This window comes from Pongo abelii, chromosome 6, assembly GCF_028885655.2.
Source record: "Pongo abelii isolate AG06213 chromosome 6, NHGRI_mPonAbe1-v2.0_pri, whole genome shotgun sequence".
Classification (NCBI taxonomy): domain Eukaryota; kingdom Metazoa; phylum Chordata; class Mammalia; order Primates; family Hominidae; genus Pongo; species Pongo abelii.
In genome coordinates, this window is record NC_071991.2 from 113,605,193 (window position 1) to 113,632,891 (window position 27,699).

Here is a 27,699-nt window from a genome sequence, read left to right on the forward strand (position 1 = left end):
GCATGAGATTTTGAAGTAATATGAATATAGGAACTTTTATAATACTTTAAAATAAAACCTACCATTTTAAGTTGAAATTCAATAAAATTATTAATATTCAGATAATGCATTCATATATACACATATACATATTATACATATGCATATATGTAATTTCTTAGCTACACCTCTCATGATTAGAAAGATAGGGGAAAGAATCCATTCTGAGAAAGAAAATGGTACTATTGGGTGGTGAGCAGAGTCCTCAGAGAATAAAATAAAACAGTTCATTTCTGTTTCTATCAATTCATTTATCAATTCCCACTGTATCTGTCTTCAAAGTGTTTTTTTGCCCCTGTTATTTCCCCCAGGGTCCTGGCTCTCAGACAAGAAGAGAGGATAGCACTGGGACCTCTAGATTCCTTTTCTTAACTTGGACTGCAACAACAAAGTATCAGAGTCTAGATGACAAACAACAGACACTTATTTTCTCACAGTCTTAGAGGCTGAGAAGTTCGAGATCAGAGCACCAGCATGGTCGGGTTTGTGGTGAAGGCTTTCCTCTCAGCCCACCATATGGCTGGCTGCCTTCTCACTATATCATCACACAGCAGAGACGAAAATCTTGCATTTCTTCCTCTTCTTATAAGAACATTAATCCCATCATGGGGACTCTACCTTCATGATATCATCTAAATCTAATTATCTCCCAATGGGCCCACCTCCTAATACCATTACACTGGGGGTTAAGGCTTCAACATATGAATTTGGGGGAAACACAAACATTCCTTTTATGGTACTTTCCAATTCCTTTAGAAACCTAGAAACAATTCAGCTACAAGACACAACTTTCTCTTACACTGCCACCTCTTAGAGCTCTAGTGTATTGTTATCCTCACCATGCTGGACATTCGGCAGCTGCTCTGCAAAGATACTCTCCATCCTTCCCTACCTTGCTCAGTGCCACAGAGAGCTAGCTTTGTGGGCTGCGTCCAGAATGCCCCTGACCTTAGTCTTTTAGCTGGGTCTGGCCAAGTAGAGGCCTTGCAAAAGATCAGAGTAAAGAAGGAGAATGAATCTTAATTTTTCCTTCAAGGGCCCACCAGTATCTGTATTTCTCTTCCGAAGTCCACACTATCAGGTAGATTTTGGGTTCAGGTCACCAGCCCTTACTCTGCCCTTCAGGCCTATGGTTGGTAACTGCCTCCAGCTGGTGCTGGTGCTTCCTCTTACCTGTCCCACACCCTTGAAAATAACTCCTTATTGCACTCCCCTCAATGACATCACCCATTTCCATTCAGGACTTTGTCTGTGTACAGAGTCCCAGTCTCCTTTCTCCATATCACCCCAAATCTCCTCCTGTTAGCCTAGTTTGTCATGAGCCTGTGCCCCAAAGGGGGAAGGGCAAGTGCCAAGCCACAAGGAAAGGTCAAGGGCAGGAACAACCCATGCTGCCTCATAAAGGAGTGGCTTGTATGAGTAATAAATTCAAGTCACACGATAAACAGAGATCTATGTATGGACATTATTAAGAGTTAAAAATTGACCATATTTGGCTTAAAAATATGAAAATCTTACCCACAGTTAAAGCTTTGCCTCTCAGCTGCCAAAACAAACATTGCAGTATACTTACCAACTTCCAACTCTTATAATGTCAGAATGTAACCACTTCTCTGAAGTTTTACCTGCTATAATTTAGGCATAACTAGGTATTTCTTTTAATTTGAAAAATATGCTTTTAAATTGCTTTTATTATACTGATGAGACAATTAAGAAATGATAAGAATCACTCTGAGGAGGAAATCAAGGGCTGTCAAAGGTTCTCAAAAGCAGGCTTGGTTCAAGTCTCATCTCACTGGAATCATTGAGAAGAATCTTCTGGGATCACTTCCAGAAGGAGAATGTACTCAGAGACTAAACAGCTGCAGGTTCTACTTGCTTCCCTATTCTTCCCCACCTGCAAGATTTGGAGATAAATTAGGCCCAAAATTAATATAATGGACAGCATAAAATGGAAAAGTAAGTAACAGAAAAGAAAGCTGAGGGGTTGGAAAGTATCCTATCTTGGTCCATGGCAATGTTCTCTTTTCATTTTCAATATCCACTGAGTTTGGAAAAACATGCCCCTTTGTAAATTTCTAGGTTGACATATAAAATGCCTTCTTCACCACAGTTTAAATAGCTGCACAGAAAGAAATTTCCAGAATATTATAAATACTAACATTACCCTTTTAAGTATATCCAATAAAATATAAATTGATATGATGCCATCATCATCTATTTTACAAACATACAAGCAAATACATGATCAACTCTTCAAGTGTCAAAAATTTGGCTTGGTCCTTTTTTTCCTCAAAACAATTATTCTGTGTGATTTCTCCTACAGAATCTATAATAAAATATTATTTTAAAGTAATTTTTTATTATACTTTAAGTTCTGGGATACATGTGCAGAACATGCAGGTTTGTTACCTAGGTATACATGTGCCGTGATGGTTTGTTGCACCCATCAACCCATCATCTACATTAGGTATTTCTCCTAATGCTATCCCTCCCCTTGCTCCCAACTCCCTGACAGGCCCTGGTGTGTGATGTTCCCTTACGTGTGTACATGTATGCTTACTGTTCAACTCCCACTTACGAGTGAGAACATGCGGTGTTTGGTTTTCTGTTCTTGTGTTAGTTTGCTAAGAATGATCATTTCCAGCTTCATCCATGACTCTGCAAAGGACATGAACTCATACTTTTTTATGGCTGCATAGCGTCCCATGGTGTATATGTGCCACGTTTTCTTTATACAGTCTATATTTAATGCTAAAAGTATTTTTGATCACCTTAGCATATTTCTCTGCCACAAAAATATGCCTATAAAATGAAATTAATTTTTGCTACCTACGATAATAATACCTAAGAATTATAGGTTTCCTTCTGGAGTATTGTTTTAATTATTAGTAGTTCACAATAATAAATAATAGTAATTACTATTAAAAACAGTAGTATACATTTTATTTATCAATTAAAAATAAATTTTAAACTGTAATAATAGTATATAATTGATCAGTAAATTATAAATAGTACACAAATTTTGGTGAAAATTGCTAAACATAAAAAGAATAATGTATTAGAAATGTTTATTTTAATGAGCTGGATTAGAGGTAATGCTTATGTACTCTGATTGAGGAAGATTTTGCTGCCAGTCCTATTGTAATTTCTCCTTTCCCCACGTCTTCCTCCTGGAGGCTTTTACACTACTGAGTACAGCAGCGTGGTAAGCTCAGGATGGGTGTGCATTTCTTTATAATTCTTAATATTTCTGTGTAAAATGGGAAAGGAGCAAGCTTTTTTTTTGAGACAGGGTCTTGTTCTGTCTCCTAGTCTGGAGCCTGCAGTCTTGACCTCCTAGGCTTAAGCCATCCTCCCACCTCAGCCTCCTGGGTACCTGGAAGTACAGGTACACACAACCACGCCCAGCATTTTTTGTTTGTTTGTTTGTTTTGTTTTGTTTTGTTTGGAGAAATGGAATCTCACTATGTTGTCAGAGCTGGTCTCAAACTCCTGGCTTCAAGAAATCCTCCCGCCTTGGCCTCTCAAAGTACTAAAATTACAGGCATGAGCCACTGTGCCTGGCTGAAAGAAGCCAATTTGAAAAAAAAGGAAAACCACAGACACAGATCAGTTATCTGGCAAATTAGTTTTGGTAGAGTATATAGAGAAGTCAAACAAATGAAAACTGATTCCCTTAAAACTACTTTTCAGTGAGCCAAGATCACACCATTGCACTCCAGCCTGGACAACAGAGCCAGACTCTGTCTCAAAACAAAACAAAACAAAACAACAACAAAAACAAAAACAACTACTTTTGCTCATATGCTCTTTGGTTAGCTTCCAAATATCTCCCAATAGAATCTATAGATGTTATTTTATTTGTCCCGTTGGCAGACATGAGAAAAACTCCCCATATAACTCTCTGAAACAGCAGCACACACCCCCTTGCAACACACTCCCCACCACAGGGAATTGCCCAATTCCGTTATCTTAGAGATGCTGTGTCACTTAATCAACAGATTCTGTTAGTCTAGGAATTAAAAATTGATTTGGTAAAATTTCAATTACTCAAATACTGGTAAAGGTTATTCTTTGTCTGGCCAGACGCGGTGGCTCACGCCTGTAATCTCAGCACTTTGGGAGGCCGAGGCGGGCAGATCACGAGGTCAGGAAATCGAGACCATCCTGCCCAACATTGTGAAACCCCGTCTCTACTAAAAATACAACAACAAAATTAGCCAAGGGTGATGGCAGTCACCTGTAGTCCCAGTTACTCGGGAGGCTGAGGTGGGAGAATGGCGTGAACCCGGGAGGCGGAGCTTGCAGTGAGTGGAGATGGCCCCACCGCACTCCAGCCTGGGCGACAGAGCGAGACTCTTTGTCTTGGAAAAAAAAAAAAAAGTTTATTCTTTGTCAATATTGCTTCAGTTATTTTCTTTTTAAGACAATTTAAATCAGCCCAGCAAAAATGAGCAATTAACTGAACCAGTCAATAAGCCAATCTTTACCGAGCCCAAACTACATGTTCAATTTTGTATTAGATCCTGATAAGGTTTCAAAATAAATAAGAGGCATATACTTTATCTTCTATAGTTTTTCTGGAGAAAAGAGTATCATGCCCCCAGAAAAGATATAACTAATAACGCAATACACTGTAAGTTCATTCCCACATGACAAATCCAGGGGAAAGAAATAACTATGGAATATTAAGTTTATAAAATGAAATAAGAATTTTCATAGTGGAGAAAATGTTTTAGGTAAAAACTATTCAACTTTTAGCTTAGAAGTCTGATATTGCTCTTTGAATGGCATATATGTTGGCTAACATCTTGTACAAAAATGCTAGTGATTGGGAAAATGTAAATAAATAAAATACCATTTCTCATCCACTAGGATGGCTATAATTAAAAAAACACATAATAACTAGTATTGATGGGGACATGGAAAACATGCTGGTGGGAATGTAAAATGGTGCAGCCACTTTGGAAAACAGCCTGGCAGTTCCTCAAAAGATTAAACATAGAGTTAACATGATTCACTCCTAGGTATATACCCAAGAGAAATAAAAACAAGTGTGTATTTAAAAACGTATATACAAATGTTCAAAGCAGTATTATTTGTCATAACCCAAAAGTGGAAATAACCAAATGTCCATTAACTGATGAATAGATAGCATTGCTAAAAAGGAATATTATTCACCAATAAACCTTGGAAACATTAGGCTAAGCGAAAGACATCAGTCACAGAGACCACATATTATATGAATTCATTTATAGAAAATGCCCAGAATAGGCAAATCTATACAGACAGAAAGTAGCTCAGTGGTTGCCTAGGACAGGAGGAGATGGAAAGCTCGGGTGATGTTAGCTAATGGGTCTGGATTTCTTTTGGGGTAACAAAAATGTTTGAAAATTTATTGTGGTGATTGATAATAGTACAACTCTGTGAATATACTAAAAACTACATTGTACACTTTAAATTTGTAAATGATATGTTAGATTAATTATAGCTCAATAAAGCTGTTATTTAAAAAAAGAAACATAAATATGTCTAAATATTTTTCTGTATTGATTCCAACTTTTACTTATTCTCCCAAGTCATACAAACTACATACATTTCCTTCTACGATTTTAGTCTGGCATTTTTTGAGGCATTTCACAGCTGTTTGGGTAGAACCTGCAGCCATGTGGGTGGCTGTTTTCCTGGCTGGTGCTCCAGCGTCAGCCCACTCCCCTTGGAGAGGCATGTGCCACTCCCATGGATTTGGACCGCTATCCACCTGTTTTCCCCGGCCCCCCACTTATGTTTGTTGTTGAAGAACTAGCAAAGTCCTGACTATCCAAGTTTCTCAAATTAATTATAACTTTCTGGTGTTATCAATCAGAAAATCAGTAGGGAAAAATTCTAAACAATAATTGGCCCACAACTAACTTTTTATTTGCCTTTGAAATAATTTGTGTGCTTTTAATCACAGATTTAAATTATTAATTCCATTTTGGATACAATATGAGCACTCCCATTGCAGAACGTTCACACTGAAGAGGGCTGAAAGAAAACTATCTGAGGCATTTCTAGTATTCAGGGGAAAGCAACTACAGAATTGAACGTTTATTTGAGAATCACCATAAAATGTGTAATTCATATGCAGATAATAAAAGATTCATGATTTGATCTTTGAGCTTCCAGAACAATAGCACCTCACTGTGTAGAAAAATAAAGCCAACTATATTATGCAAGCACACACCTTAAATATTTTATTATGGAAAAATTCCTTTCAAATAAGTGTGATATCTCACTGGATGAGTCCAGGACGATGTATAAAGAAATGTGGGTTTATAGCCTGGATTTAACATTTAATAATCATGGAAAGTTTGTCAAATCTGTGAACTTCCCTGAGCCTCGGTTTCTTTGTCTCGAATATGGGTGTAATAGCAATAACCTGGCCTGCTCACAAGATAGTTCTTAGGAGCAATGTGAAAGTACTTGCAGAAAAATGTAAAAGATGTGTATAATATTAAGAATTATTATTCAGATGAGCAAATTGGACCTTATTCAGTATGAGGTCCCCTCCCTCCCCTCCCTTTGGTTGCCTTATTTGTAAGCATTGACCCTCTAAGTAGGCTAAAATTTATTGAGATCTTTTCTGAAAATTACAGGGCTAAACATTGTCTCAGGCATTTTGTTTTATTCTCACGTTTCTACTATTTGTCAATGAAGAACCCAACGATAAGAGACGTTGACTAACAACCAAATTTATACCTGAGTTTTAGATCAGAAATTAAAACCTGGGAGGCCGAGGCGGGTGGATTACGAAGTCAGAAGATCGAGACCATCCTGGCTAACACGGTGAAACCCCGTCTCTACTAACAATACAAAAAATTAGCCAGGCACGGTGGCGGGCACCTGTAGTCCCAGCTACTTGGGAGGCTGAGGCAGGAGAATGGCGTGAACCCGGGAGGCAGAGGTTGCAGTGAGCTGAGATCGCGCCACTGCACTCCAGCCTGGGCAACAGAGCAAGACTCTGTCTCAAAAAAAAAAAAAAAAAAAATTAAAAGCTAACTCTAAACTTACATTTTTTTTTTGTACTACACCATACTTTTGGGGGAAATTCTCCTTTCTGTAATCTCCTGAACAACCCCCATTCCTTTAAAACATCCACATTAGAGGATCCACCATCCATAGCTCCTGAAAAGGGAAGAGGATGATGTGAAGACGATTATCAAGCGAGGGTGGTGATACATCCTAATTTGCCTAGGACAGTCACTGTGTAGGCTGATTGTAATTATCCTGATGTAATTGTGATGTAATTATCAACAATGCCGCCCTCTCTTTTTACTCTCAAAAAGTTTTGGTTTGAATCTGAGGTGGTAACACTGACTCTTCACAGCGAAGGCTAACCAGAATCACCAAGAAATTACATATGTATTTCTCTACTGTCATCCCTACATATCAAAGTCATAGATTTCTAAACGTGCTAAAGATTTTCTTTAGCTGGGTGTGATGGCTCACACCTGTAATCCCAGCACTTTGGAAGGCCGAAGCAGATGGATCACTTGAGATCAGAAGTTCAAGACCAGCCTGGCCAACATGGTGAAACCCTGTCTCTACTTAAAAAAAAAAACAAAAACAAAAACTAGCTAGGCATGGTGGCACATGCCTGTAATCCCAGCTACTCAGGAGGCTGACGTGGTAGAATCACTGGAACCCGGGAGGCAGAGGTTGCAGTGAGCCGAGATCGCACCACTGCACTCCAGCCTGGGTGACAGAGGAGACTCTATCTCAAAAAAAATAAATAAAAGGAAAAGAAAAAAGAAGATTTTCTTTAAGTTTATGTAGTTAGGGTAAGCTTTATGTACATGTCTGAAGAAGATAAAGGCCTGGTGAATAATTAGACTGAAGAGACAGGAAAGACAAGAGAAATAGAGAGTACATATATGAAGAACTGTGAGACAACATGTGTTAACATACTCAGAGAAAAATAATCTACTGGCTGATAATAAGATACGTTAAAAGGCAGTTTGGAAAAGCAAGATATTTCCTCCAGCATTTGATGTTGTTTCTTCCTAGGAGGCAAGTAGAGTGGATAAGAGCGCATTTTTCATTCCCCAAAGAGACATTTTAGCAAGGTTGATTGTTTTGGCCCTTGTGTTTTCCTATGAGTGTGTGTTTGCCAGGGACCCACCTCTTGGAAAGAATATCAGTTTCAAACCAGTACTCAATTATGCTTTTCACTAACTCATAAGTTTACAATGACAGCAGAGATCTGTCACCTTTTACTCTAGACATTGCCAACCTCAATATTTTCTTCTACTCTTGTTGAATTACCTGTTTTTTTAGATAATTTTTTTTGTTTTTGCTATTCAAAATCAAAGTTTTACATACACATAGTGAAAATGTAATTGTAACTCTGATTCACTGCTGGTGGGGGTGTAAATTAATATAATCACTTTATAATATGGCAGTAACTAGTATTATCGAACATGTATTTACCCTTTAATGTCTCAAATATTTTCTTAGATATAAACCCAACAGAAATGTGTACACATCTAAACCAAGACACATATTTAGAGATGTTCATAGTGGTGTTATTCATAGCATCCCCAAACAGGAAGTGGCCCATATTCCATCAACATTAGAATGAATAAATAAACTGTGGTTTGTTCATACAATAAAACACCATGTGCAAAAACCAAGAATAAGATGAAATGAAAATGAAAGAATTACTCCTATTTACAACTTGGATGAATCTCACAGTCATGTTTACCAAAATGAACTAGACACAATAGAGAGTAATGTATAATTCTCTTCACAAAAAATTTAAAACAGGCAAATCTAATGCATGATGTTAAAGGTTAGGACAGTAGTTACTCTGTGGGAGGATGATATAGGTGGTGACAGAGATAGGCTTCTGAGGTCTGGTGATGTTCTATTTCTTGATCTGAGTGAAACTTATAAGGTGTGTTTATCCTTGTGATCTTTGGGCTGTATACTTATGATTTATCAGTTTCCTCTGTGTGTGTGTGTGTGTGTGTGTGTGTATGCATACACACAAGAACATTCACTAAATTGTGCATCCTTTAAAGGTTCTTTGGCTACTCTGTAGATCAAGTAAATTATGAGAAAGGAGTGGGAATGAACACCCAAACATGGAGCCTGTGGAGGTTTCTCAAGTGAGATCTGAACTCAGACCAGGGAGGAGAAGTGAAATGGGAGAGGGTGAAAGCACTGATTTTGAAGGTAGAACTAACAGGCCTCATTGGAGAAGAAGTAATGAGGGAAATGGAGGAATTAAAGCTGACACGTAGGGTTTGAGGTTGACTGACCGTGTGAACACAGAATGATCAGATTTGGGGATGGGAGTCCACAGGTAGGTTTTGGGGCATAGGAAATCTGAGATGTCAAAGTTGTCAGCATGATATATCAATTTGAAGTTTGAAAATAGCTAGAACTATAAATTTAGAACTTGTCAGTATATAGATGGTATTTATAGCCATTAAATTGGAATGCCTGCCTCATAAGTCTGTTCTCAACCCTTCCTTATTCAACATTTTATCAGTCACCAGGAATAGAGGTGTAAACAAACCCACAGATTAACAGTGAAGTAATACACAGAAAACAGTGTAAAAGGAAACTCAAAGCATGATAAAATATAGTAGGTATAATTAGTTGCCTTAGGTTCAAATAATCAATTGTTTCATACTAGCAGTGTGACCTAACCAAAATACAAAAGACTACAAAAGACATAAAGAGTTAATTTCAAATGAAATGCATTTGATTTAACAATAAGATACAGCAGCCAAAAAAAAAATCAGTCTAGAAATCAATACAAAAATGTAATATAGTTTTCTCATTTTATCCTGTGCTCTTCCAACCCCAGACCAAGTGTCACAAGATACGGGAACAGCTTCAGAGAAAAAGAAAATTACAAGGAATATTTGGAAACAGTGGCACGTGAAAAACAACTGAAAGAAATGGAGCTGCTTAGCTAGAAAAGAGATAAAGTGGGGAGAGGGACTGGTGTTTAAAATCTACCTTCAAATACTTCAAGAGCTGACATTTAACACCTTTTTCTTAAAAAACTACAAAAGGCAGAATTAAGACGAGATGATAGGTAAATAGACAGATAATCAGAAAAATAAATCCTGACACAGAATAACACAGAATTTTCTAAGAATTATATTTGAGTTGCTTAATAAGGTAATTCTCCATTGCCAAAATATTCCAGCAAAGCCTGTATGGTCACTGTGAAGATTCATGGACGAGTGGATCGTTGGTCTAGAGCCTCTAAGTTCTTCCCAACTCCGAGATGTTATGAATGGACAAGCAATTATTTTGAAAAGGAAAAAAACAAGAACGCAAGAAACAGAGAGGAAGGACAAGGAGAAAAGGGGAGGAAAGGGAAACATTTATATTATCAAACACTTTCCCTGGCAGAAAAAGACAAACTAACAAGTAAACTCTAAAGAAATTTAGGGGAAAATAAGATTTGCGACAGGAGTGTGGTCTTCTAAAGCAGGTTTTAATATCCTAAAACATCTCCCTATGCCTAAAAGAAATTTCCTGGATTTTATTCTTTCCTAAAGAACAGCCCAACTGTGGTAAATAATCAGCATTCTACAGTTTTAAGTAATTTAAACCTATCAGTCAGTCATTTGACATCTCTCATTTCTTGTGTTATATCATTTTTTAAACAACATGACATGCAATACACACATGGTGAAATTGGAGAGGATTTTACAAAATGATAATATAATAACTCTATTTTTGCCCCAAACATTTAGCTATTTGTGCTCTACTCCTTCAGAAAATACTTTGCTTTCATAGTAAAAGTCTTCAGAACCAAGTAATTTGAGTAGCATGCCCTTTATAGCAACATTCTGCAAATTCTACTATTTCCAAATAAAGTAGTGTGCAGTTTTTCAGGACCACAATGTTTTACTATCTAAGTTTATTTCTGGGAACTTATTTATCCAACAGATTCCAATGACCGCAATACTTTTTAAAAGGTAAAAAGGCATACCTTTTAGTATTATGTGTAATTATATGAACGTATATCGATGGACAATAAGTAACAAGCAGAATTTTATGTATATTCGCTATTATGAAGTGGGGGGAACTCCCTCTGTCTATCTGGCACATAATTGTTATCATTTTCCAAAAGTGAAATGGTAACATAAATAAAGATGTTATAGAAAATAGTGCACATTTCAGTAAAATGTTGTTTCTTTCAAGGTTAGCATGATGAGAATATTCCGAATGCTCTGAATGATTCTACTCTTCCTCCTCTTTTTTTAAAGAAAATGCAAACATCTACTAAAGTTGCTTTTGAAATAAGACATTTATCCATTTAGTAATTAACTATAGAAGAATTACTTCATTCAGACACTAAAGAATGTCAACAGTCTTATTTATAATGTATTTAATAGAGTACCTTCTTTATTAACTACCTGTAGATCCAATCTTCAGGCTGTTCTAAACAAGAAACTGAGAACTTAATAAGCAGTTGGCAGACACCGAGGGTCTCATTGTGCTTCAGTGGCCCAGAAAGAGTAGATACAGACATCTAAATTGCCTATTTTATGCCTTTATGTATTGTAGAAATCTGCCTTACTGTTTTGTGTAGCCACAGAACAGAAATAGGACTAACTTTTTTTTAGTAAACTCTCTGGAAACAAAAATCTTCCCAGATATTTATTGTTAGGAAAATATAATCTAAAAATTCTTCTGCCCAACCCCTTGGCTGCATCCCAGTCTTCCATCTGCTTTGTGCAGTTGGATTCTCTTTGCTCTTTACTCATAAATGATTCTCTCAAGCATTAAAAGTCACCTGATGGACACCAAAGCCATAATTTGCAAGATCCAGGTGGAAGGCATTCTGTACTTTTGTTCTTACTTTTATACTGGAAATATGCAATAAGGATAAAATTCATTTTTTAAAAAAAAGTCTTCCCTTTTTTTCTCTTGGCTAATGTAGTAGATTAGCTATGTTATTTTTTAAAATTTGCATTAACTCTAAATAAAAAATATAACATTTGTGAAAAGAAAAAAGATTAGGGAACACAAAGGCTTCAAACTGAGCTATAATAAATTTTTTGTCCAAAATTAAATCCCAAATCAAGAAAACAACCTTTAGATCTGTTGTTTTAGCAACTAATAATCTTGCTGTGCACATTTCAGTTGGTATTTGGAAAACATTTAACTGTGTAGTTTCGTAGAAATGATATTCCCACTTGATCATAGAGGAAATTGTTCTTATTGAGAGTTTAACTTAAGAGTTAGTGCACAACAAAAGTGCATTAGTGCCCATTTCATGTTCTGGAAAGATAAAATATCAGCATCCTATAGAGATGTCTTATTTGTATATACAGTATTTCAGAAATCAATGGAATACTCAAACGATTAAACAGGAACATCCTTTACTTATGGAACACAGGATAAAATAAATCTAAAATTAATTGTCATACATTGTTTTTGAATGAGAACCAAATGACCTATCCTACCACCTCTAATTGTGAATACAGGTTTTTCAAGAGTGTACCTTTTTCCTCATTTATTTCTAATTGCCAGGCATTGCCAAACAAAAGTTAATTCTGGAAATTCTTGTAAATGAAGAGAGGTTTTTGATCAGAGAAGGTGCTGTTTGAAACAGCCAGAAGATCCAGCTTGCAACAATTACCGACAAGCTACTATGTCTTAATATTAAGCTAAAAATTCCCTGGTCCACTGATGCAAGGCTTATTTTACTCAAATTGTGAACAAAAAGACAAGTGGTAAATTAGGAGGAAAAAAAGTGAAGAAACTTTTATCAAATACCATGCAACCATCTGGCACCACTCCGCAAAGTTGATTATTGACTAACTTTAATAGCAGACATTTTTGTCTATTCCTTTAAACATTTTGTGGAGGAAATGTCCTTTGTATTGGAGAGGGTGGGGGGACAGTTGGAGGTGGAGGGCAGATAGTGGTTGAGGGTGAGTTGGAGGGTAGAAGGAGGAAATTAAAAGATGCATTGATAAAGGAGTAGAGTACAGGAGTTATGCAAGGAATAGTTTATGTAAAACCACAGAGAGAGGGGCTTATGCCAGGAACAGCAGGTCCTTCCAAATTTCTCAAGCTTTGTCCTTGCTAACAGTAAGCAAGCCTAGGAGGGGATGCTTGAAGAACCTGGTAAGCAACTGCCCGGCTCTCCCACTATCAAGTCCATGGATTTCTCGGTTAAGGTCACTTAAAATTGCAAATGCTATTCACTTGCTGAAGATTGTCAAAAACCACTGAATTTTATAGCTTTAAGATAGAATCTTACAGATCAAGAAGCCCAAGCCTGTGTTTTTCCAGATATAATCATTTAAACAATCCTACCCTTTGTGAGGAAAGTATAGGAGGCCAGGCAAGGTAGACAGAGCTTGAGGCCTTGGCAGTTGCTTCCTTTTGATCTCCAGGGGAAGGAGGTGGGGGTTAATATGTATTCATTAATTAATACCAACATTGTATTGAAAAAATTGCAATTAGTCAATGATAATGGGTTCTTCTGAACATTTTACATGACAAACAAACATTCTTAAGTTTAATTTCAAAAAGACGTGGAGTTTCTTTCTATTTTTTTTTTTAGGATGGGCCTTGCTCTGTGCCCTCAAACTCCAGTCTACAATCTCAAACTCCTGGGCTCAAGAAATCCTCTTGTAGTAGCTAGGACTACAGGCATCTCTCACTACACCTGGATAGTTTTTTTATTTTTTGTAGAGACTGGGTCTCACTATGACTCCCTCCTCAGCCACCCAGAGAGCTGGGATTATAGGTGTAAGCCACTGTGCCAGGCCTAGCCCTGGAGTTTCTAATACGTTGGTGATACAACTCTGAGATTTCTCTTAAGCATGGATTTATAAATGAAGAGATGGAGCTTAATTTTTCTAATTCACACAGCAGTGTTTCAACATTGTCTTATTCAGTGGTTCTCAGCCTGGGAAAGAAGGGGAAAGGTGATTTTGCCCCCCAGGGGACATTTGGCAACATTTGGAAACATTTTCGTTGTCATGACTGGGAGTGTTATTGGTATCTAGTGGGTAGACGCCAGAGATGTTGCTAAACATCCTACAATGCACTGGACAGCCTCTCACAAGGAAAAATGATCTGGCCCAAAATGCCAATAGGGTTGAGATTGAGAAACTCTGGTCTAATCCGAACACTCTGAATATTATTAAAACATATGGTGAGATCAAGAAGTTATTACTGCATTTTTGTTAATACCAATTTGCTCAAAGGCAGTTTGAAAAACAGACCCTGACTAAAATTGCATGTGAGTTATACAGGGAAAAAAACATGACACATTTGTGATTTGAAAAAAAAAAAAAAGCTGAATGGAAAAAATTAGATATTTTTATTCATAAGAGCATTGCCATACAATTTTCAGTGCTCCAGAAAAATAACCTTCTTCCATTGACACTGTGCTGAAAGAAGTAACAAAATGGTTATAAACTATCCTTCTCACAAACTCTAATCTATTATCAGACTGTTATTTCTAAAATATATTAATACACCATCTAAAAAACAGCCCTCTTATCAGAAGCTATGATACATAATAAGTCAGAAGATAAATGCACCAGTAGGAATTTATTATAATCTTTTTAATTTCTCTGGATTACAGGGCACTTAAACTCTGTAGGAGGTGCTTATTGGAGAGTAATTCTGTGGTCCGGAAGACACTAGAATGTGCTCAGCCATTTAGCACCCACCCACCTCCTTTCTTTTCCCTTTCCTGGTAAATTTTCCTTTATGTTCATAAGGACAGATGCCATTGCTACGGGAATCACTCTGGTTTAAGCCCCTTGAGAAAAACAGTAGCTAACTATATTAGTCCGTTCTCACACTGCTATAAAGAAATACCTGAGACTGGGTAATTTATAAAGAAAAGAGGTTTAGTTGGCTCACAGTTCCACTAGCTGTACAGGAAGCATTATGATGGCATCTGCTCAGCTTCTGGGGAGGCCTCAGGAAACTTACAATCGTGGCGGAAGGAAAACAGGGAGTAGCACTTCACATGGCCACAGAAGGAACCAAAGAAAGGTGAGGGGGAGGTGCCACACACTTTTGAAGGACGAGATCTAATGAGAACTCACTCACTATACAGTACCAACTGTGGGGTCGGGGGCAGGGGTGGCAGTGGGGGTGGTTGCTAAACCATTCCTAAGAACTCTGCCCCCATGATCCAATCTCCACCTCCCACCAAGCCTCACCTCCAACACTGGGGATTAGAGTTCTACATGAGATTCGGGCAGGGACACAAATCCAAACCATATCACTAACCTTATCTAAATACTGACCAATAGGATAAGCAAAATCATTTTTATAGCTTCTTTCAAAAAAATCTTATGTATTAAAATGTTGAAATGGATAAGAATTTCATAAAAATAAGAACCTCACCAGATCTGACCCATGGGAGAGAAGATTGTTCAATAAAAAATTACAAATGGATGAATAAATGAATCCTCTCCTTTCAAGTTCTGTGCTCCATACAACAAATCTAGATGGGTTTCATTTAGATGGGTTTTAGAGACACCTTTCTTAAATACCTATCATTTTACGAATGAAGCTGTTGTCTAAATAATTCTCTTGGCCACTTCCTGAAAAAAAGTCAATTATTTGTGATAACTCTCAAATGTCCTAATAATCCCATGGAAAATGTAAATGTAATGAGGACCAAGAATTATAAGGTAAGAAGTGCTAATGTCAGATTTTTACCCACTACATAAGCCCACTCTTGTACTAGGGGAGTGACTTTCTTCTTTGGGTGAGACCTTGAAATCTGGGATTATAATTTTGAATTATAATTATAAAATGGTATTTAGCTGTAAATTATCTCCTTTTTTTTTCTGTTCCTCACAATTGATATTATGGATTCCCATAAGGATTCATGTCTCCTATTCACTTTAATGAACAGTTGTTGGGCAACAATTCTAGAAGAGTTCCAACTCTCATCAGGAGTATGGACAAGGTGGAGAAGCAGAGAAAATGCAATGAGTAGAATGTCTAAGTCATCACTTTGGAATTGACTGAACATAAATAAAAATGAGAAAGATACGTAAAAAAGAAGGGAATGGGTAAGCAGGGTGATGTCTGGGAGAGGAGGGGCTCCATAGCCATGAGAGTCAACTCTGCAACACCCTATAGGGTTACAACATTGCCATTCATATACTGAGGTAGCAGCAGGGAAACTTTTTAATTGTTAGAAATATTGAACTTTGCCTCCTACCCCCAAACATTTTTATCATTCAGTTCCTGTTCTTTTTTATTTCTGTAATTTTTACTGTTTCAAAAATGATCTTTTTTCTTTTGGAAGAAGTAATTCTTCAAATCCAGTTCACATAAGGGGATTTGATATGTTCAACAAATTCCAAATACACTGTATCCAGCAATACCTACTACATGCCTCCTTTGAGCTCTGAGCAACCTGCACCTCAAGCCTAGTTCTCATTGTTTTGCTTTTGGCAAATTTTCACTAAGTGCCCTTCCTCCCCAAACACACGTATATGTCTACCAGACCCTAAAGCCCTTTATGAACATGCAAACTCCTCCCTTCTGAAAACTTTTGTGTGAGTGGTCAGCAGGCTAATTCACCCAATGCAATGTGGCTTTGTGCTAGGGTTCTGTTTCCGTGCTGCCTACAAGATAATCACAGATGTGACTGCATCTTAGAGGTTCCTCAATCTTTCAAGAGAGTCTGGTTCAAAGGAAAATTAAAAGGTGGAGGCCGGGCGCGGTGGCTCACGCCTGCAATCCCAGCACTTTGGGAGGCCGAGGCGGGCGGATCACCTGAGGTTGGGAGTTCGAGACCAGCCTGACCAACATAGAGAAACCCCGTCTCTACTAAAAATACAAAATTAGCCGGGCGTGGTGGCGCATGCCTGTAATCCCAGCTACTCGGGAGGCTGAGGCAGGAGAATCGCTTGAACCCGGGAGGCGGAGGTTGTGATGAGCCGAGATCGCGCCATTGTACTCCAGCCTGGGCAACAAGAGCGAAACTCCGCCACAAACACATACACACACACACACACACACACACACACACGGTGTAGTTTAGGAAGTAAAAAAAAAAAAAAAAAAATCAGATCTCCCCTCACCCTTCAGGTCTGAAGGCACAAACTCTAGGGCCAGGGCGTTCGCCTACCCAACTCCACATGCACTTGCAGGTCACCTAGCACTCAGGTACATTGTGGCTCCTTACCTCACTACAGCGGCAACAACGTTGATTGGAAGTTTATCACTGTGTGTTACGGGCCACGGGCCATGTGTGTTAGAATTTTACGTGAAATTAACATTTAATTCTCACGGACACCTCTGAAGCAGTTGCCACAGCCCCCATTTTGCAAACGAGGCAGCTGAGGTTCCCAGAGGCTCAATACCAGCACCATGGGCCGAAGCACGCAGGGCAAACACAGCCGGAGGTGAGCACAGACCTGCTTCGCACCCCGTGCTCCTAACCACAAGGCTCCCTCCCTCCAGGAAGGCCGTTGTCTTCCCTGGGACGACCTGCCGGCTTTGAGGCATGACAGTACGGGCGCCCAGAAGGGTGACCAGGAGGCCCTCCTCGTCCCAGCTGCGGGCGTCGCCGCCCACTGCAGTGCCCGGGCTGTGACTCGTGGGGACGGTTCCCTGCGCCCCGGCGGGGGAGGCGGGCGGGGAGGGGCGGCGGGGCGCCGGGGCGGGGCTCGGGACCTCCGGGCTGGGAGCTGGAGCCCACAGCGGGAAGCGGCCGCCGCCCGGGCCGTGCAGGGCGAGGCGAGGCTAGGCGGGGCGGGGCCGGGCGCTACGACAAGGGGAGGCCGAGCGGACCGGGAGCCGCACCGCGCCAGCCAGGCTGCAGCGGCCCCGCACCGAGACGGCGATGGGGCTGGAGACGGAGAAGGCGGACGTGCAGCTCTTCATGGACGACGACTCCTACAGCCACCACAGCGGCCTCGAGTACGCCGACCCCGAGAAGTTCGCGGACTCGGGCCAGGACCGGGATCCCCACCGGCTCAACTCGCATCTCAAGGTGAAGCCCGGGGCGGGCGGGCCCAAGTCCCCGCTGAGGCCAGGAGGTGCGGGCGCACCTCAGCCCCGCCCTATCCGGTCCCACCATTGCCACCGGGTCGGCCCCGCAGGGTCTGAGACCCACACCTTTCCCCGGTCCCACCCGTCACCAGGCCGCCCGCGTAGCCAGGAATTCTTAGCCAGGTTCCTGTGCGCCCACCGTGACCCTAGGAGAAGAGGCGGACGCCCTGGCACGTCCTTCCCTCCTGCTTCCCCCGCCCAAAGCGCTCCCGGTTCCCGGGGCGTCAGGTTGGCTGACAGTTCGGGGTCCTTGCGTCCTGTCTCCTCAGCTGGGCTTCGAGGATGTGATCGCAGAGCCGGTGACTACGCACTCCTTTGACAAAGTGTGGATCTGCAGCCATGCCCTCTTTGAAATCAGCAAATACGTAATGTACAAGTTCCTGACGGTGTTCCTGGCCATTCCCCTGGCCTTCATTGCGGGAATTCTCTTTGCCACCCTCAGCTGTCTGCACATCTGGTGAGACGGGGCACACCGGGTGGACCGGCTTTCTGAAACATGGGCATATTCTCCGCCACCTGCCCCCTACTCTCCCCTTATCCCAGGCCGGCGTCAGGAGGAGGAACGCGCGTCAGTTCCCAAGCAGTAGGAAGAACTGGAAGGCCTTGAAAGGCAGTGCGCTTCCTTTAGAATAACAGTTTGGGCTTGGAGTTTCAACAGGAGAAAGAATGTCGGTCTTTCCTGGGGTGTGATTTTCCTTGCATACATAAGGCTGGGCTGAGTGTGGAGGCGGGTACCTGGAAGCCCCACTTCTTGCCACAGGCTGCTCTCGGGGCCCTGTTGTGACTCGTGCTTGCGGTTCTGGGCAGAACTCTTCTTTCATTGCCTTTTATTCAGTCATTACCTGTGCTTGGGGTAAAACAAAAGTGATCTCTGAGCAGAATGCCGCTGACAATAGAATTGGATGAGGATGTCAGACCTAGTTAAGCAGTGGTGTGGAGGGGCTGCTTCAACTTTGCCCCTGGCAGATGGCAAGGATGGGACCCAGAGGAAAGGGAGGTGTGTGCAGTTAAGGCGAGGGTCCCCCCCAGTACAAACGAATGAAAACTCCAGCTGCGGGCTAATGAATGAGAAGGCCTCCAAATTACTTTTTCACTGATGAAACACAAATGGAAGTGGCATCTAATTAAAGGGGAAAGAAATACGGAAGCCCACTGGATATTGATAGGATATTTTGAGTAACCCTATTCATACTCAAAATGTGTCCTAAACTGTAGAGAACATTCTTAAGCATCTTTTAAATTTTTTAAGGAAAATGTCATATTTTACCAATAAATGTTGTTGTGTTAGAAAATATCCACTTTAATCTGAGAGGAAGAATATTCAGATCATCCCCAGTATCACAACAGTTGTCACGCTAGTGCTTCAGGTTAGTCCTGGTGAAAGGTATAACCCAAGGTACTTCCGTGTCTTTCTTACACTTTATATGATATTGCCACACCCTGATAAATACTCGGTGTTCATTGTTAGAAGTTACCAATTTATCCTTTGTTCCTCTATACCACCTGAATCTTAATTTCTTTAGTCAGTTAGCTAGCTAGTTAGTTCAACAAACTTTAAATTGATTGAGTACTTAGTTTGTGCTGGGCACTGGGCCAGGATGAATGAGAGATAGGGCCTGCCTTTAGCTTACAGCCTATCAGGGCAGCTGGCTAGGTACAGAGATGGATGCTGAGAAAACACAGTCAACTGACAAAGAGGGAGGAACAGACAAGGCTTTGAAGAGGGAAAGGAGTCGAAAAAGACTTTGAAAGGATAAATGAAAATTCACCAAATATGGAAAGGATACACAAAGAACACCAATTTAATTTTATCACTAAAGGTTGTAAACAATTAAACTATGTTGAAGGTGCCAAGATTGCCAGGGAAATGAAAATGTTGCCTTTGTACATGATCAGCTTCATGAAGGTCAAATGGATAGTTATATTCTGACATTTGCACATGAATTTTTTTTTTAAGATGCCTAAGTTGGCACATAAGATTTGGGATTCCCAATTAACTAAAACTAATAATCTAACCTCTATGTCAGTTTTCTCACTTTCAAAACTGTGAAAAACTGAGTGACCGCATAGCATATTCTGAAATGCTGGCTACGAAGCTATTTGGAAAGTACCATATTTATAGTCAACAAAGCTAGGCTTCCCAAAGCTTTTGTGAAAGAATTTGAAAAAAAAAAAAAAAAAAGAAAAAGAAAAAAAAAGTTTATCATTTACTAAATGGTGGAAAGATGTAAGTAAAACTACAATTAACCAAGCAATGCCTCTCTCCAGCTGGCTCTTCTGAGAATGGGAAGTGTTGTTGTATAGTGCTTCAATTGGTGAATCATCAATGCACCTTTTTTTAGCCACATAAAATGTATTATTTAACTTCAGCTTGTTTTTTTAACTATATTTATTTGCGGCATTAATATTTAACTGCCAGACATTTGTCACCAGGCAGCTGTGATTGCAAGTAGAGGAGTAATTTCAAACAAGAATGCTTAAAAGTTAGCTTATACCTTGATTAAATAGGTTTATCATTAATAGATTGCATTCCCATGACATGATAAGACCAGATCAAGGACAGACCTTACAGAATTGCAAACCCATTTGGGCAAGTTTTTTTTTTTTGTTTTCTTTTTATATATTTTTTTAAGCAGGGGCTTGTGTATTGTTTTTACCAAAAAGTTAATGGTGACCAAAGCTAGGAAAATATGCAGTGGTGGAACTTTGAACCATGTCACAATATTAAAACAGGTCGGATTTTAGATCCTTTAAACAAACAAACAACAACAAAACACAGAAGTCTGGTGGTGTTGGATCCTAGACCAGAAGTACAGGCCATTAGGAATCAGTGAATTAGTTGGATTCCATACTACAGTCAGACAGAGATAGCTGCTGTTTGTTAAGCACAGGTTATTGGTCATAAGTGGATCATAACCAAAGAAATGTGGCTGGAGCACCCATATCCCTTATTTTTGTTGGGATGCAAAGCAAACAAATGCCCAACTGATGGAAATGCAATAGTAGCAATCTCATTTCTAGAAGACAGTTTTCATACAGTAAATTGCTATGAATGCAATCTGCATGACTCTACAAGTACTACAACACTAAATAAAAGTCTGTATCCTATGGCCTTATTATCCAAGGGAGGAATATATAACCTTACATATATTATTATATATATTTTATATATATATATATATATATAGTATAACCTTTATTTAAGAAGTGTTGGCCACATTGAGCCTCAACCAAATTTTGGGTCAATCAGAACTGCCTGTAGTTTCAGAAGCTAAACTATTTGTGATGTTGAGAACCCAACTTAAGTTTGATATCAGAGGATCATTAGATTCTCTGCTCCAAAATGAGGGAACACAAGTAAACAAAAATAAAATCCAAATGAGTTAACAACACCCTATAAACTGAACTCTTCGAATGTGGGTAACTGCTTTGCTGAACAAGAAGATTCACTTTTGACATGTGCTAAACTCCCTTTTAGGACATGGAGATCTAAGGAGTCACGGAGATAGAAAATTTATTAGCCCAAGGAAGAATAGAAAGTACATTGTATTCTGGCTGGGAGCAGTGGCTCTCGCCTGTGATCCCAGCAGTTTGGGAGGCCAAGCTGGGCAGATCACTTGAGGTCAGGAGTTCAAGAACAGCCTGGCCAATATGGTGAAACTGTCTCTACTAAAAATACAAAAATTAGCCAAGCATAGTAGCAAGTGCCCATGATCCCAGCTACTCAGGGAGGCTGAGGCAGGAGAATCACTTGAACCCGGGAGGCGAAAGTTGCAGTGAGCCGAGATCACATCACTGCGCTCCAGCCTGGGCAACAGAGTGAGACCCTGAAAAGAAAGAAGGAAGGGAAGGGAAGGGGAGGAGAGGGGAGGGGAGGGAATGGGAGGGGAGAAGAAAGAAAGAAAGAGAGAGAGAAAGAGAGAGAGAGGGAGGGGAGGGAATGGGAGAGGAGAAGAAAGAAAGAAAGAGAGAGAGAAAGAGAGAAAGAGGGAGGGAGGAAGGAAGGAAGAAAGGAAGGAAGGAAGGAAGGAAGGGAGGAAGAGAGAAAGAAAGAAAGAGAGAGAAAGAAAGAAAAAGGAAAGAAGAAAGAAAGAAAGAAAGAAGGAATTCTAAGTGAAGTGGATTTGGTTAGGAAACTTTCTGATCTAAACTTCAGCCTTTTAATAGGCCAATTTGAGGTCATTTTGTTATAGTTATTTTCATTATATATTCTGCCTTCAAAATAGGTCTATTTATTATACATTATAATGACAGCATCATACAGACATTTCAGGGGTACATAATAAATGTCAATCCTCATAGCCAGTTCTGAGAGATCTCCTGTTGTCACTTTAATTTGTAGCAATATGCCCAAGACCACACATCAAGTGAGAAATATAATAGAATAAGAAGTCTAAAGTTGCCATCATTGAGGTTTCTATTCAGCTATTTATCTCTGAAACACTTAGTAATTAATTTTCTTATTATATAAAAGTGTTTCATGTATTTAGCACTTGAAATAAAACACAAATATAATTTGTGGAGACAGTCAATGTGAATAATTCTATATTCTAAAAATATATCAATCAATCAGAAAGCTGCCTAATATTTCCTTCATTTTGGGCTAAGTACAGCAGACCCTCATTTAAGTCATATTTTAATAGCAAACCAAGAAAATCAGCCTACTCCCTTATGCCCACCCAGGTAATAATAAAGCTTCCATTGAGGCTACCAGCAGTGCCTGAAAATCTCACAACTACTTTTGTGCTCAGAGGACATTGCTACAACAGAGAACATTATTTAGAAATTTACATATAAAATTAACCATCCTGAGGACTATAAGGATATGCAGCTATGTTAGGAACAAGCATATGAAAAATAACAATTTCAGGATAGACTAGTTTTCTTGTGTAAAAGTTCTAACATCAATTGCAGGGTTCTTTCAACTATACCATACAGCCCTTTTCAGTGTGTGTGATTACTGTGAAAAAATTAAAAAATATAAAACATAGTTAATAACATAAGGCATAAAAGAATTATAAATTTATGTTAGCTCAAACATTTACTAAGGGTCAAGGATGTCCTCACTGTTTAAAAAAACTTAAACACTAGTAGGAAAGACAGAAATACAGCATCTATTTATAATACCTTTTGATACATGTGAAGATTAAGAAGTTTGTTTCAGTACTTTAGAAATACAATGAGGGAGTATCCGATCTAGCCTGGTCCAGGAAAAGGGAAGAAGACTGAGGCAACAGGAAAGGCTATCAGGAAGTAACCTCAGGGAAGTGTGAAGACTTAAGCAGGTTAATGTTAACTGGCAGAGACCAGGTAGATAAAGACACGGTTTTATTTATTTTTGTTTTACTGTTTCAGATAGCATGCCACCAATAGAAAGAATATTAGTGTTTATCATCTACATGACTGTATTTTTAGGCAACATATTTTTTGTGCATCTTATCATTTTAGTCCATTTGCATTACTGTGAAGGAATACCTGAGACTGGGTTATTTATAAAGAAAAGAGGTTTATTTTTGCTCACAGTTCTGCGGGCTATACAGGAAGCACAGTGCCAGCATCTACTTTAGGCAAGGACCTCAGGAAGCTTCCACTTATAGTGGAAGGCGAAGGAGGAGCAGGCATGTCACATGGCAAGAAAGGGAGCAAGAGAGAGAATGGGGAGGTCCCAGACTCTTTTAATTAACCAGATCTCACACAAACTAACTGAGTGAGAACTCACATTACCAAGAGGGTGGCAGGCACTAAGACATTCATGAGGGATCTACCCCCTGTGATCCAATTATCCCCACTTGGCCCCACCTCCAACACTGGGGACTACATTTGAAAATGAGAGTCGGAGGAACAAAAAACCCAAATCATTATCAGTGATCATTGTTCATTTATTTGTTTCAAACTCTCAACCAAATTTAAGTAAATTGGGTCAGTATTGTATCTTTTCATACATGTACAAGAGAGACCTTATTTGGTAACAACAACAATCCTCACACATCTCTCTTCCTTCATTCCAGGATTTTAATGCCTTTTGTAAAGACCTGCCTAATGGTTCTGCCTTCAGTGCAGACAATATGGAAGAGTGTGACAGATGTTATCATTGCTCCATTGTGTACGAGCGTAGGACGAAGCTTCTCTTCTGTCAGCCTGCAACTGAGCCAGGACTGAATACTTGGACCCCAGGTCTGGAGATTGGGATACTGTAATACTTCTTTGTTGTTATAACATAAAAGCACCACTGTTCTGTTCATTTCCTAGCTGTTCTAATTAAGAAAACTATTAAGATGAGCAACCACATTTACAAATGTTTATTGACAGATCTTTTCAAATAATGCTTTTCTAATTAATAGCCAAAGATTTCATATCTAACTTTGTAACCAGAATTATACAGTAAGTTGACACCACTTAGATTTAAAGGCAAACAGTTTTGCTTTAGTACAATAGTATACATTTTATAATGATGAATTTATAATGATTAAGGGACATTTCTATCAAAATACTACAATAGTTTTATGCACAACTTTCCATTAAAAATGAGATTTCTTATTTGTTTGTTTGTTTGTTTTTACTCTGGGAGTAATACTTTTTAAATTACCTTAACATATATAGTCACTGGTATACTGAGAATATACAATGATCCTGGACTTTGCAGTAACAAAAGCACACAATGATTATAGTAACTATGAGATACAATAAAACAAATAAATGTGAAAGTAGATTCATGAAAATGTATTCCTTTAAAGTATTGTTTTCCTACAGGTCTATTTAACAAGATGTTTCATTTTACTGTATATTTTGTACTTAATATAAATGTTGCTCTAATCAGATTGCTTAAAAGCATTTTTATTATATTTATGTTGTTGAACTAATATATGAAATAAGTAAATGTAGCTCCCACAAGGTAAACTTCATTGGTAAGATTGCACTGTTTTGATTATGTAAGCATTTTTACATCTTCTTTGGAAATAAAATATAAAAAAGCGATACACAAAGCTTTCTTTTCTAACTTTTCCAAGCAAAATCTAAAATGTTTTATGACATTTTTCTGGCTGTGATCTTAAAATAATTCATATCTAAATAGTATTTTGTCTAGGAGATGCTTTCTCTCTAGTAGTTAGAAATTAAATCTGTGTCAGCATTCCTATTAATGTCTCACTTTACTTTCAAGTAATATTGGTGCTATTTAACATTTTACAGTAAATGTTACTTCTGATACTTTAGTACAATTTCAACTACAGTGATTCATGTAGAGAGACAGGAGAGTTGTCAACTTGTTGGGCTACTGAACTACATGCATAAACTAAAAACTAACAGCTACAAACTTTTAAGATGTTCTCTAATATTGGTATGTAACACAGGCTAAAGTTATTCTTGTCATTTTGAACTGTAGAGTCCTATTTCAGTGTGATGAATCACTGTTGTTTGAAAAATCTCATTATTTCTGGGCCGGGCATGATGGCTTACCCCTGTAATCCCAGCACTTTGGGAGGCCAAGGCGGGTGGATCATGAGGTCAGGAGATCAAGACCATCCTGGCCAACATGGTGATACCTCTTCTCTACTAAAAATACAAAAAGATTAGTTGGGCGTGGTGGCATGCACCTGTAGTCCCAGCTACTTGGGAGGCTGAGGCAGGAGAATTGCTTGAACCTGGGAGGCGGAGGTTGCAGTGAGCCAAAATCATGCCACTGCACTCCAGCCTGGCAACAGAGCAAGAGTCTGTCTCAAAAAAAAAAAAAGAAAGAAAAAAAGAAAAAAGAAAAATCTCATTATTTCAAAATGATAGACATACACCAAAAACAAGTCTATTATGTGAGTAGTTACTAAAATTTATACATCTTAAAAGTGTGTAAATGCTTAAATTTCAGAATTACCATCAGAACCTCAATTGACATTCCTTTGAATACCCTCATAAGTGACAAATAAGATTAGTAAGATTTTTCAAAATTGCCAGGACTGGTGAATATAAATGATGATTGAACTGGAATACTATTGGGGACCAAATCAAATGAATGATTAAATTATGAAGCTCATATCCTTTTGAAGGTAGTTGCAAAGAGACATTTCAAAACTGCCCTAGGCCATTGTAGCATCCTTAGATGGGACGCGTGATCATTACCTTAAAACGTCACCACTCATTTTGACCATATAGATTTTATTATGTTAGTTTGAAAGGTCAATCAGCCTCATGACTTTATAGTTATATCTTGTATTTAAAAACAGTTTTTAAACATTTGGATATGTTGATAAACCAAAAACATTTGATTAATAAAATATCTATTTTAATAAATTATGAGCTTCTATCCTTTCAAATAGCTATTGGCAAGTTTTAAACCCAAAATATATACACATAGTTCTGTAATAAAACTGTGTGACTTCTCAAGTAGCATGACTTCCTTATTTCTGAACAGTACTGGTTACTTTCAAAATGAATTTTTATTGAGATTTTCCATTAACTATTTTTTTCAAAGACTCAAATTTTGTACCAAGTAAATCCAGGCTTTATGTACAAACATGTTATTTGTTTTATTTGGGGCTGGGGGAGGTATATGATGAGCAGACTTCCTCGGAATTCATAATAAATTTTCTAAAAGCCTACAAATGTGTGTATTGCTTTTATTACAGTAAATATGGAACCTTTCATACTTATTTTTACCTTATTAAAAACTCAAAATAGACAATAAATACATTAGTTATTGCTTATTCAGGAATGTATTTTTAAAAATTATTACATTAGTAGTTGAATTCTTTGTTTTCCAGCACTTAAAGAGGTTCCATATAAATGTTCTATCATTTGATGAATAGTATAAAATAGCCTGTTCACACACCCACCATACTTCTTCTTTTTTATAGTCTTTTCTTGCTAATCCTAAATAAACTGAAATTTCTGTTTCCAATTTTTAAAATAAGAAAGTAACAATATAAATCACATGTACTTGGATACCTGTACCATGAAGCTAGACTAGAGTCCAAAATTATTTTTGGAAAGTGAATATGTGAAGAGTAGTTGCTGACGTTGGCATACATTTTCTTGTCAGTTCATCTGGAAAAATGACCAACCTATAATAATAAAGCAGGTGCTTGGCTTTCTAGAATGTTCTTTATAGTTTTGAGGAACTTTTAAAAATTCATCTTTTTGATAGTCATCCACATCCCATTAATTTATTTTAATGCCTCTCTTGGAAAGTTGTTGGAGTGTAGTGAAAAAAGCCCTGCCCTAGAAGTCAGGCAACTGGATTCCAGTCTCAGCATTGCTGTTATTGAGGTGTATCCCTTCATGCAAAGGGTTGAATCTCGGGTTCTCAGTTTTCCTATCGTTAATGAAATAATTGAACTAAATGGTCTCTCAGGAGCTTCCTATCTCATTGTTTTCTGTGACTTCAGTAGGATGAAGATTTGGCTATGTATATGAAAACCAAGCTAGCTGTCCAGTCCAAAAACATTTTTTTAAATCAGTGAATTTTCAGTCAATTACAGGATAGGTGTGCTATAAATACAATAATTAATGCATGTACTTTTCGCCCTTCTATTGATTGTGAGACTGTATTTTGGCCTCAATTCATTAAAACAGAGCTCCTAAGATTTTTATCAATTCTAA

General features: G+C 38.6%; 1 protein-coding gene across 2 annotated transcripts; it reads left to right on the forward strand.

Annotated features, from left to right (window-relative positions):
• The first annotated feature begins 17,510 nt into the window (after nucleotides 1-17,510).
• On the forward strand, nucleotides 17,511-26,698 carry CAV2 (caveolin 2). Of its 2 annotated transcripts, NM_001168534.1 has the most exon segments (3): nucleotides 17,511-18,052; nucleotides 18,381-18,568; nucleotides 24,120-26,698. In NM_001168534.1, coding segments are annotated over 3 exon segments (489 nt in total). In that variant the 5' UTR covers nucleotides 17,511-17,902; the 3' UTR covers nucleotides 24,271-26,698.
• Nucleotides 26,699-27,699: the final 1,001 nt, after the last annotated feature.

Excerpts from the sequence above, each read along its gene's own strand:
- CAV2 (XM_009243164.4), top strand. The coding sequence starts at position 17,903 with ATGGGGCTGGAGACGGAGAAGGCGGACGTGCAGCTCTTCATGGACGAC. Across the intron at positions 18,053-24,119 it reads GGCTCAACTCGCATCTCAAG|GATTTTAATGCCTTTTGTAA; the intron begins GTGAAGCCCGGG and ends CCTTCATTCCAG.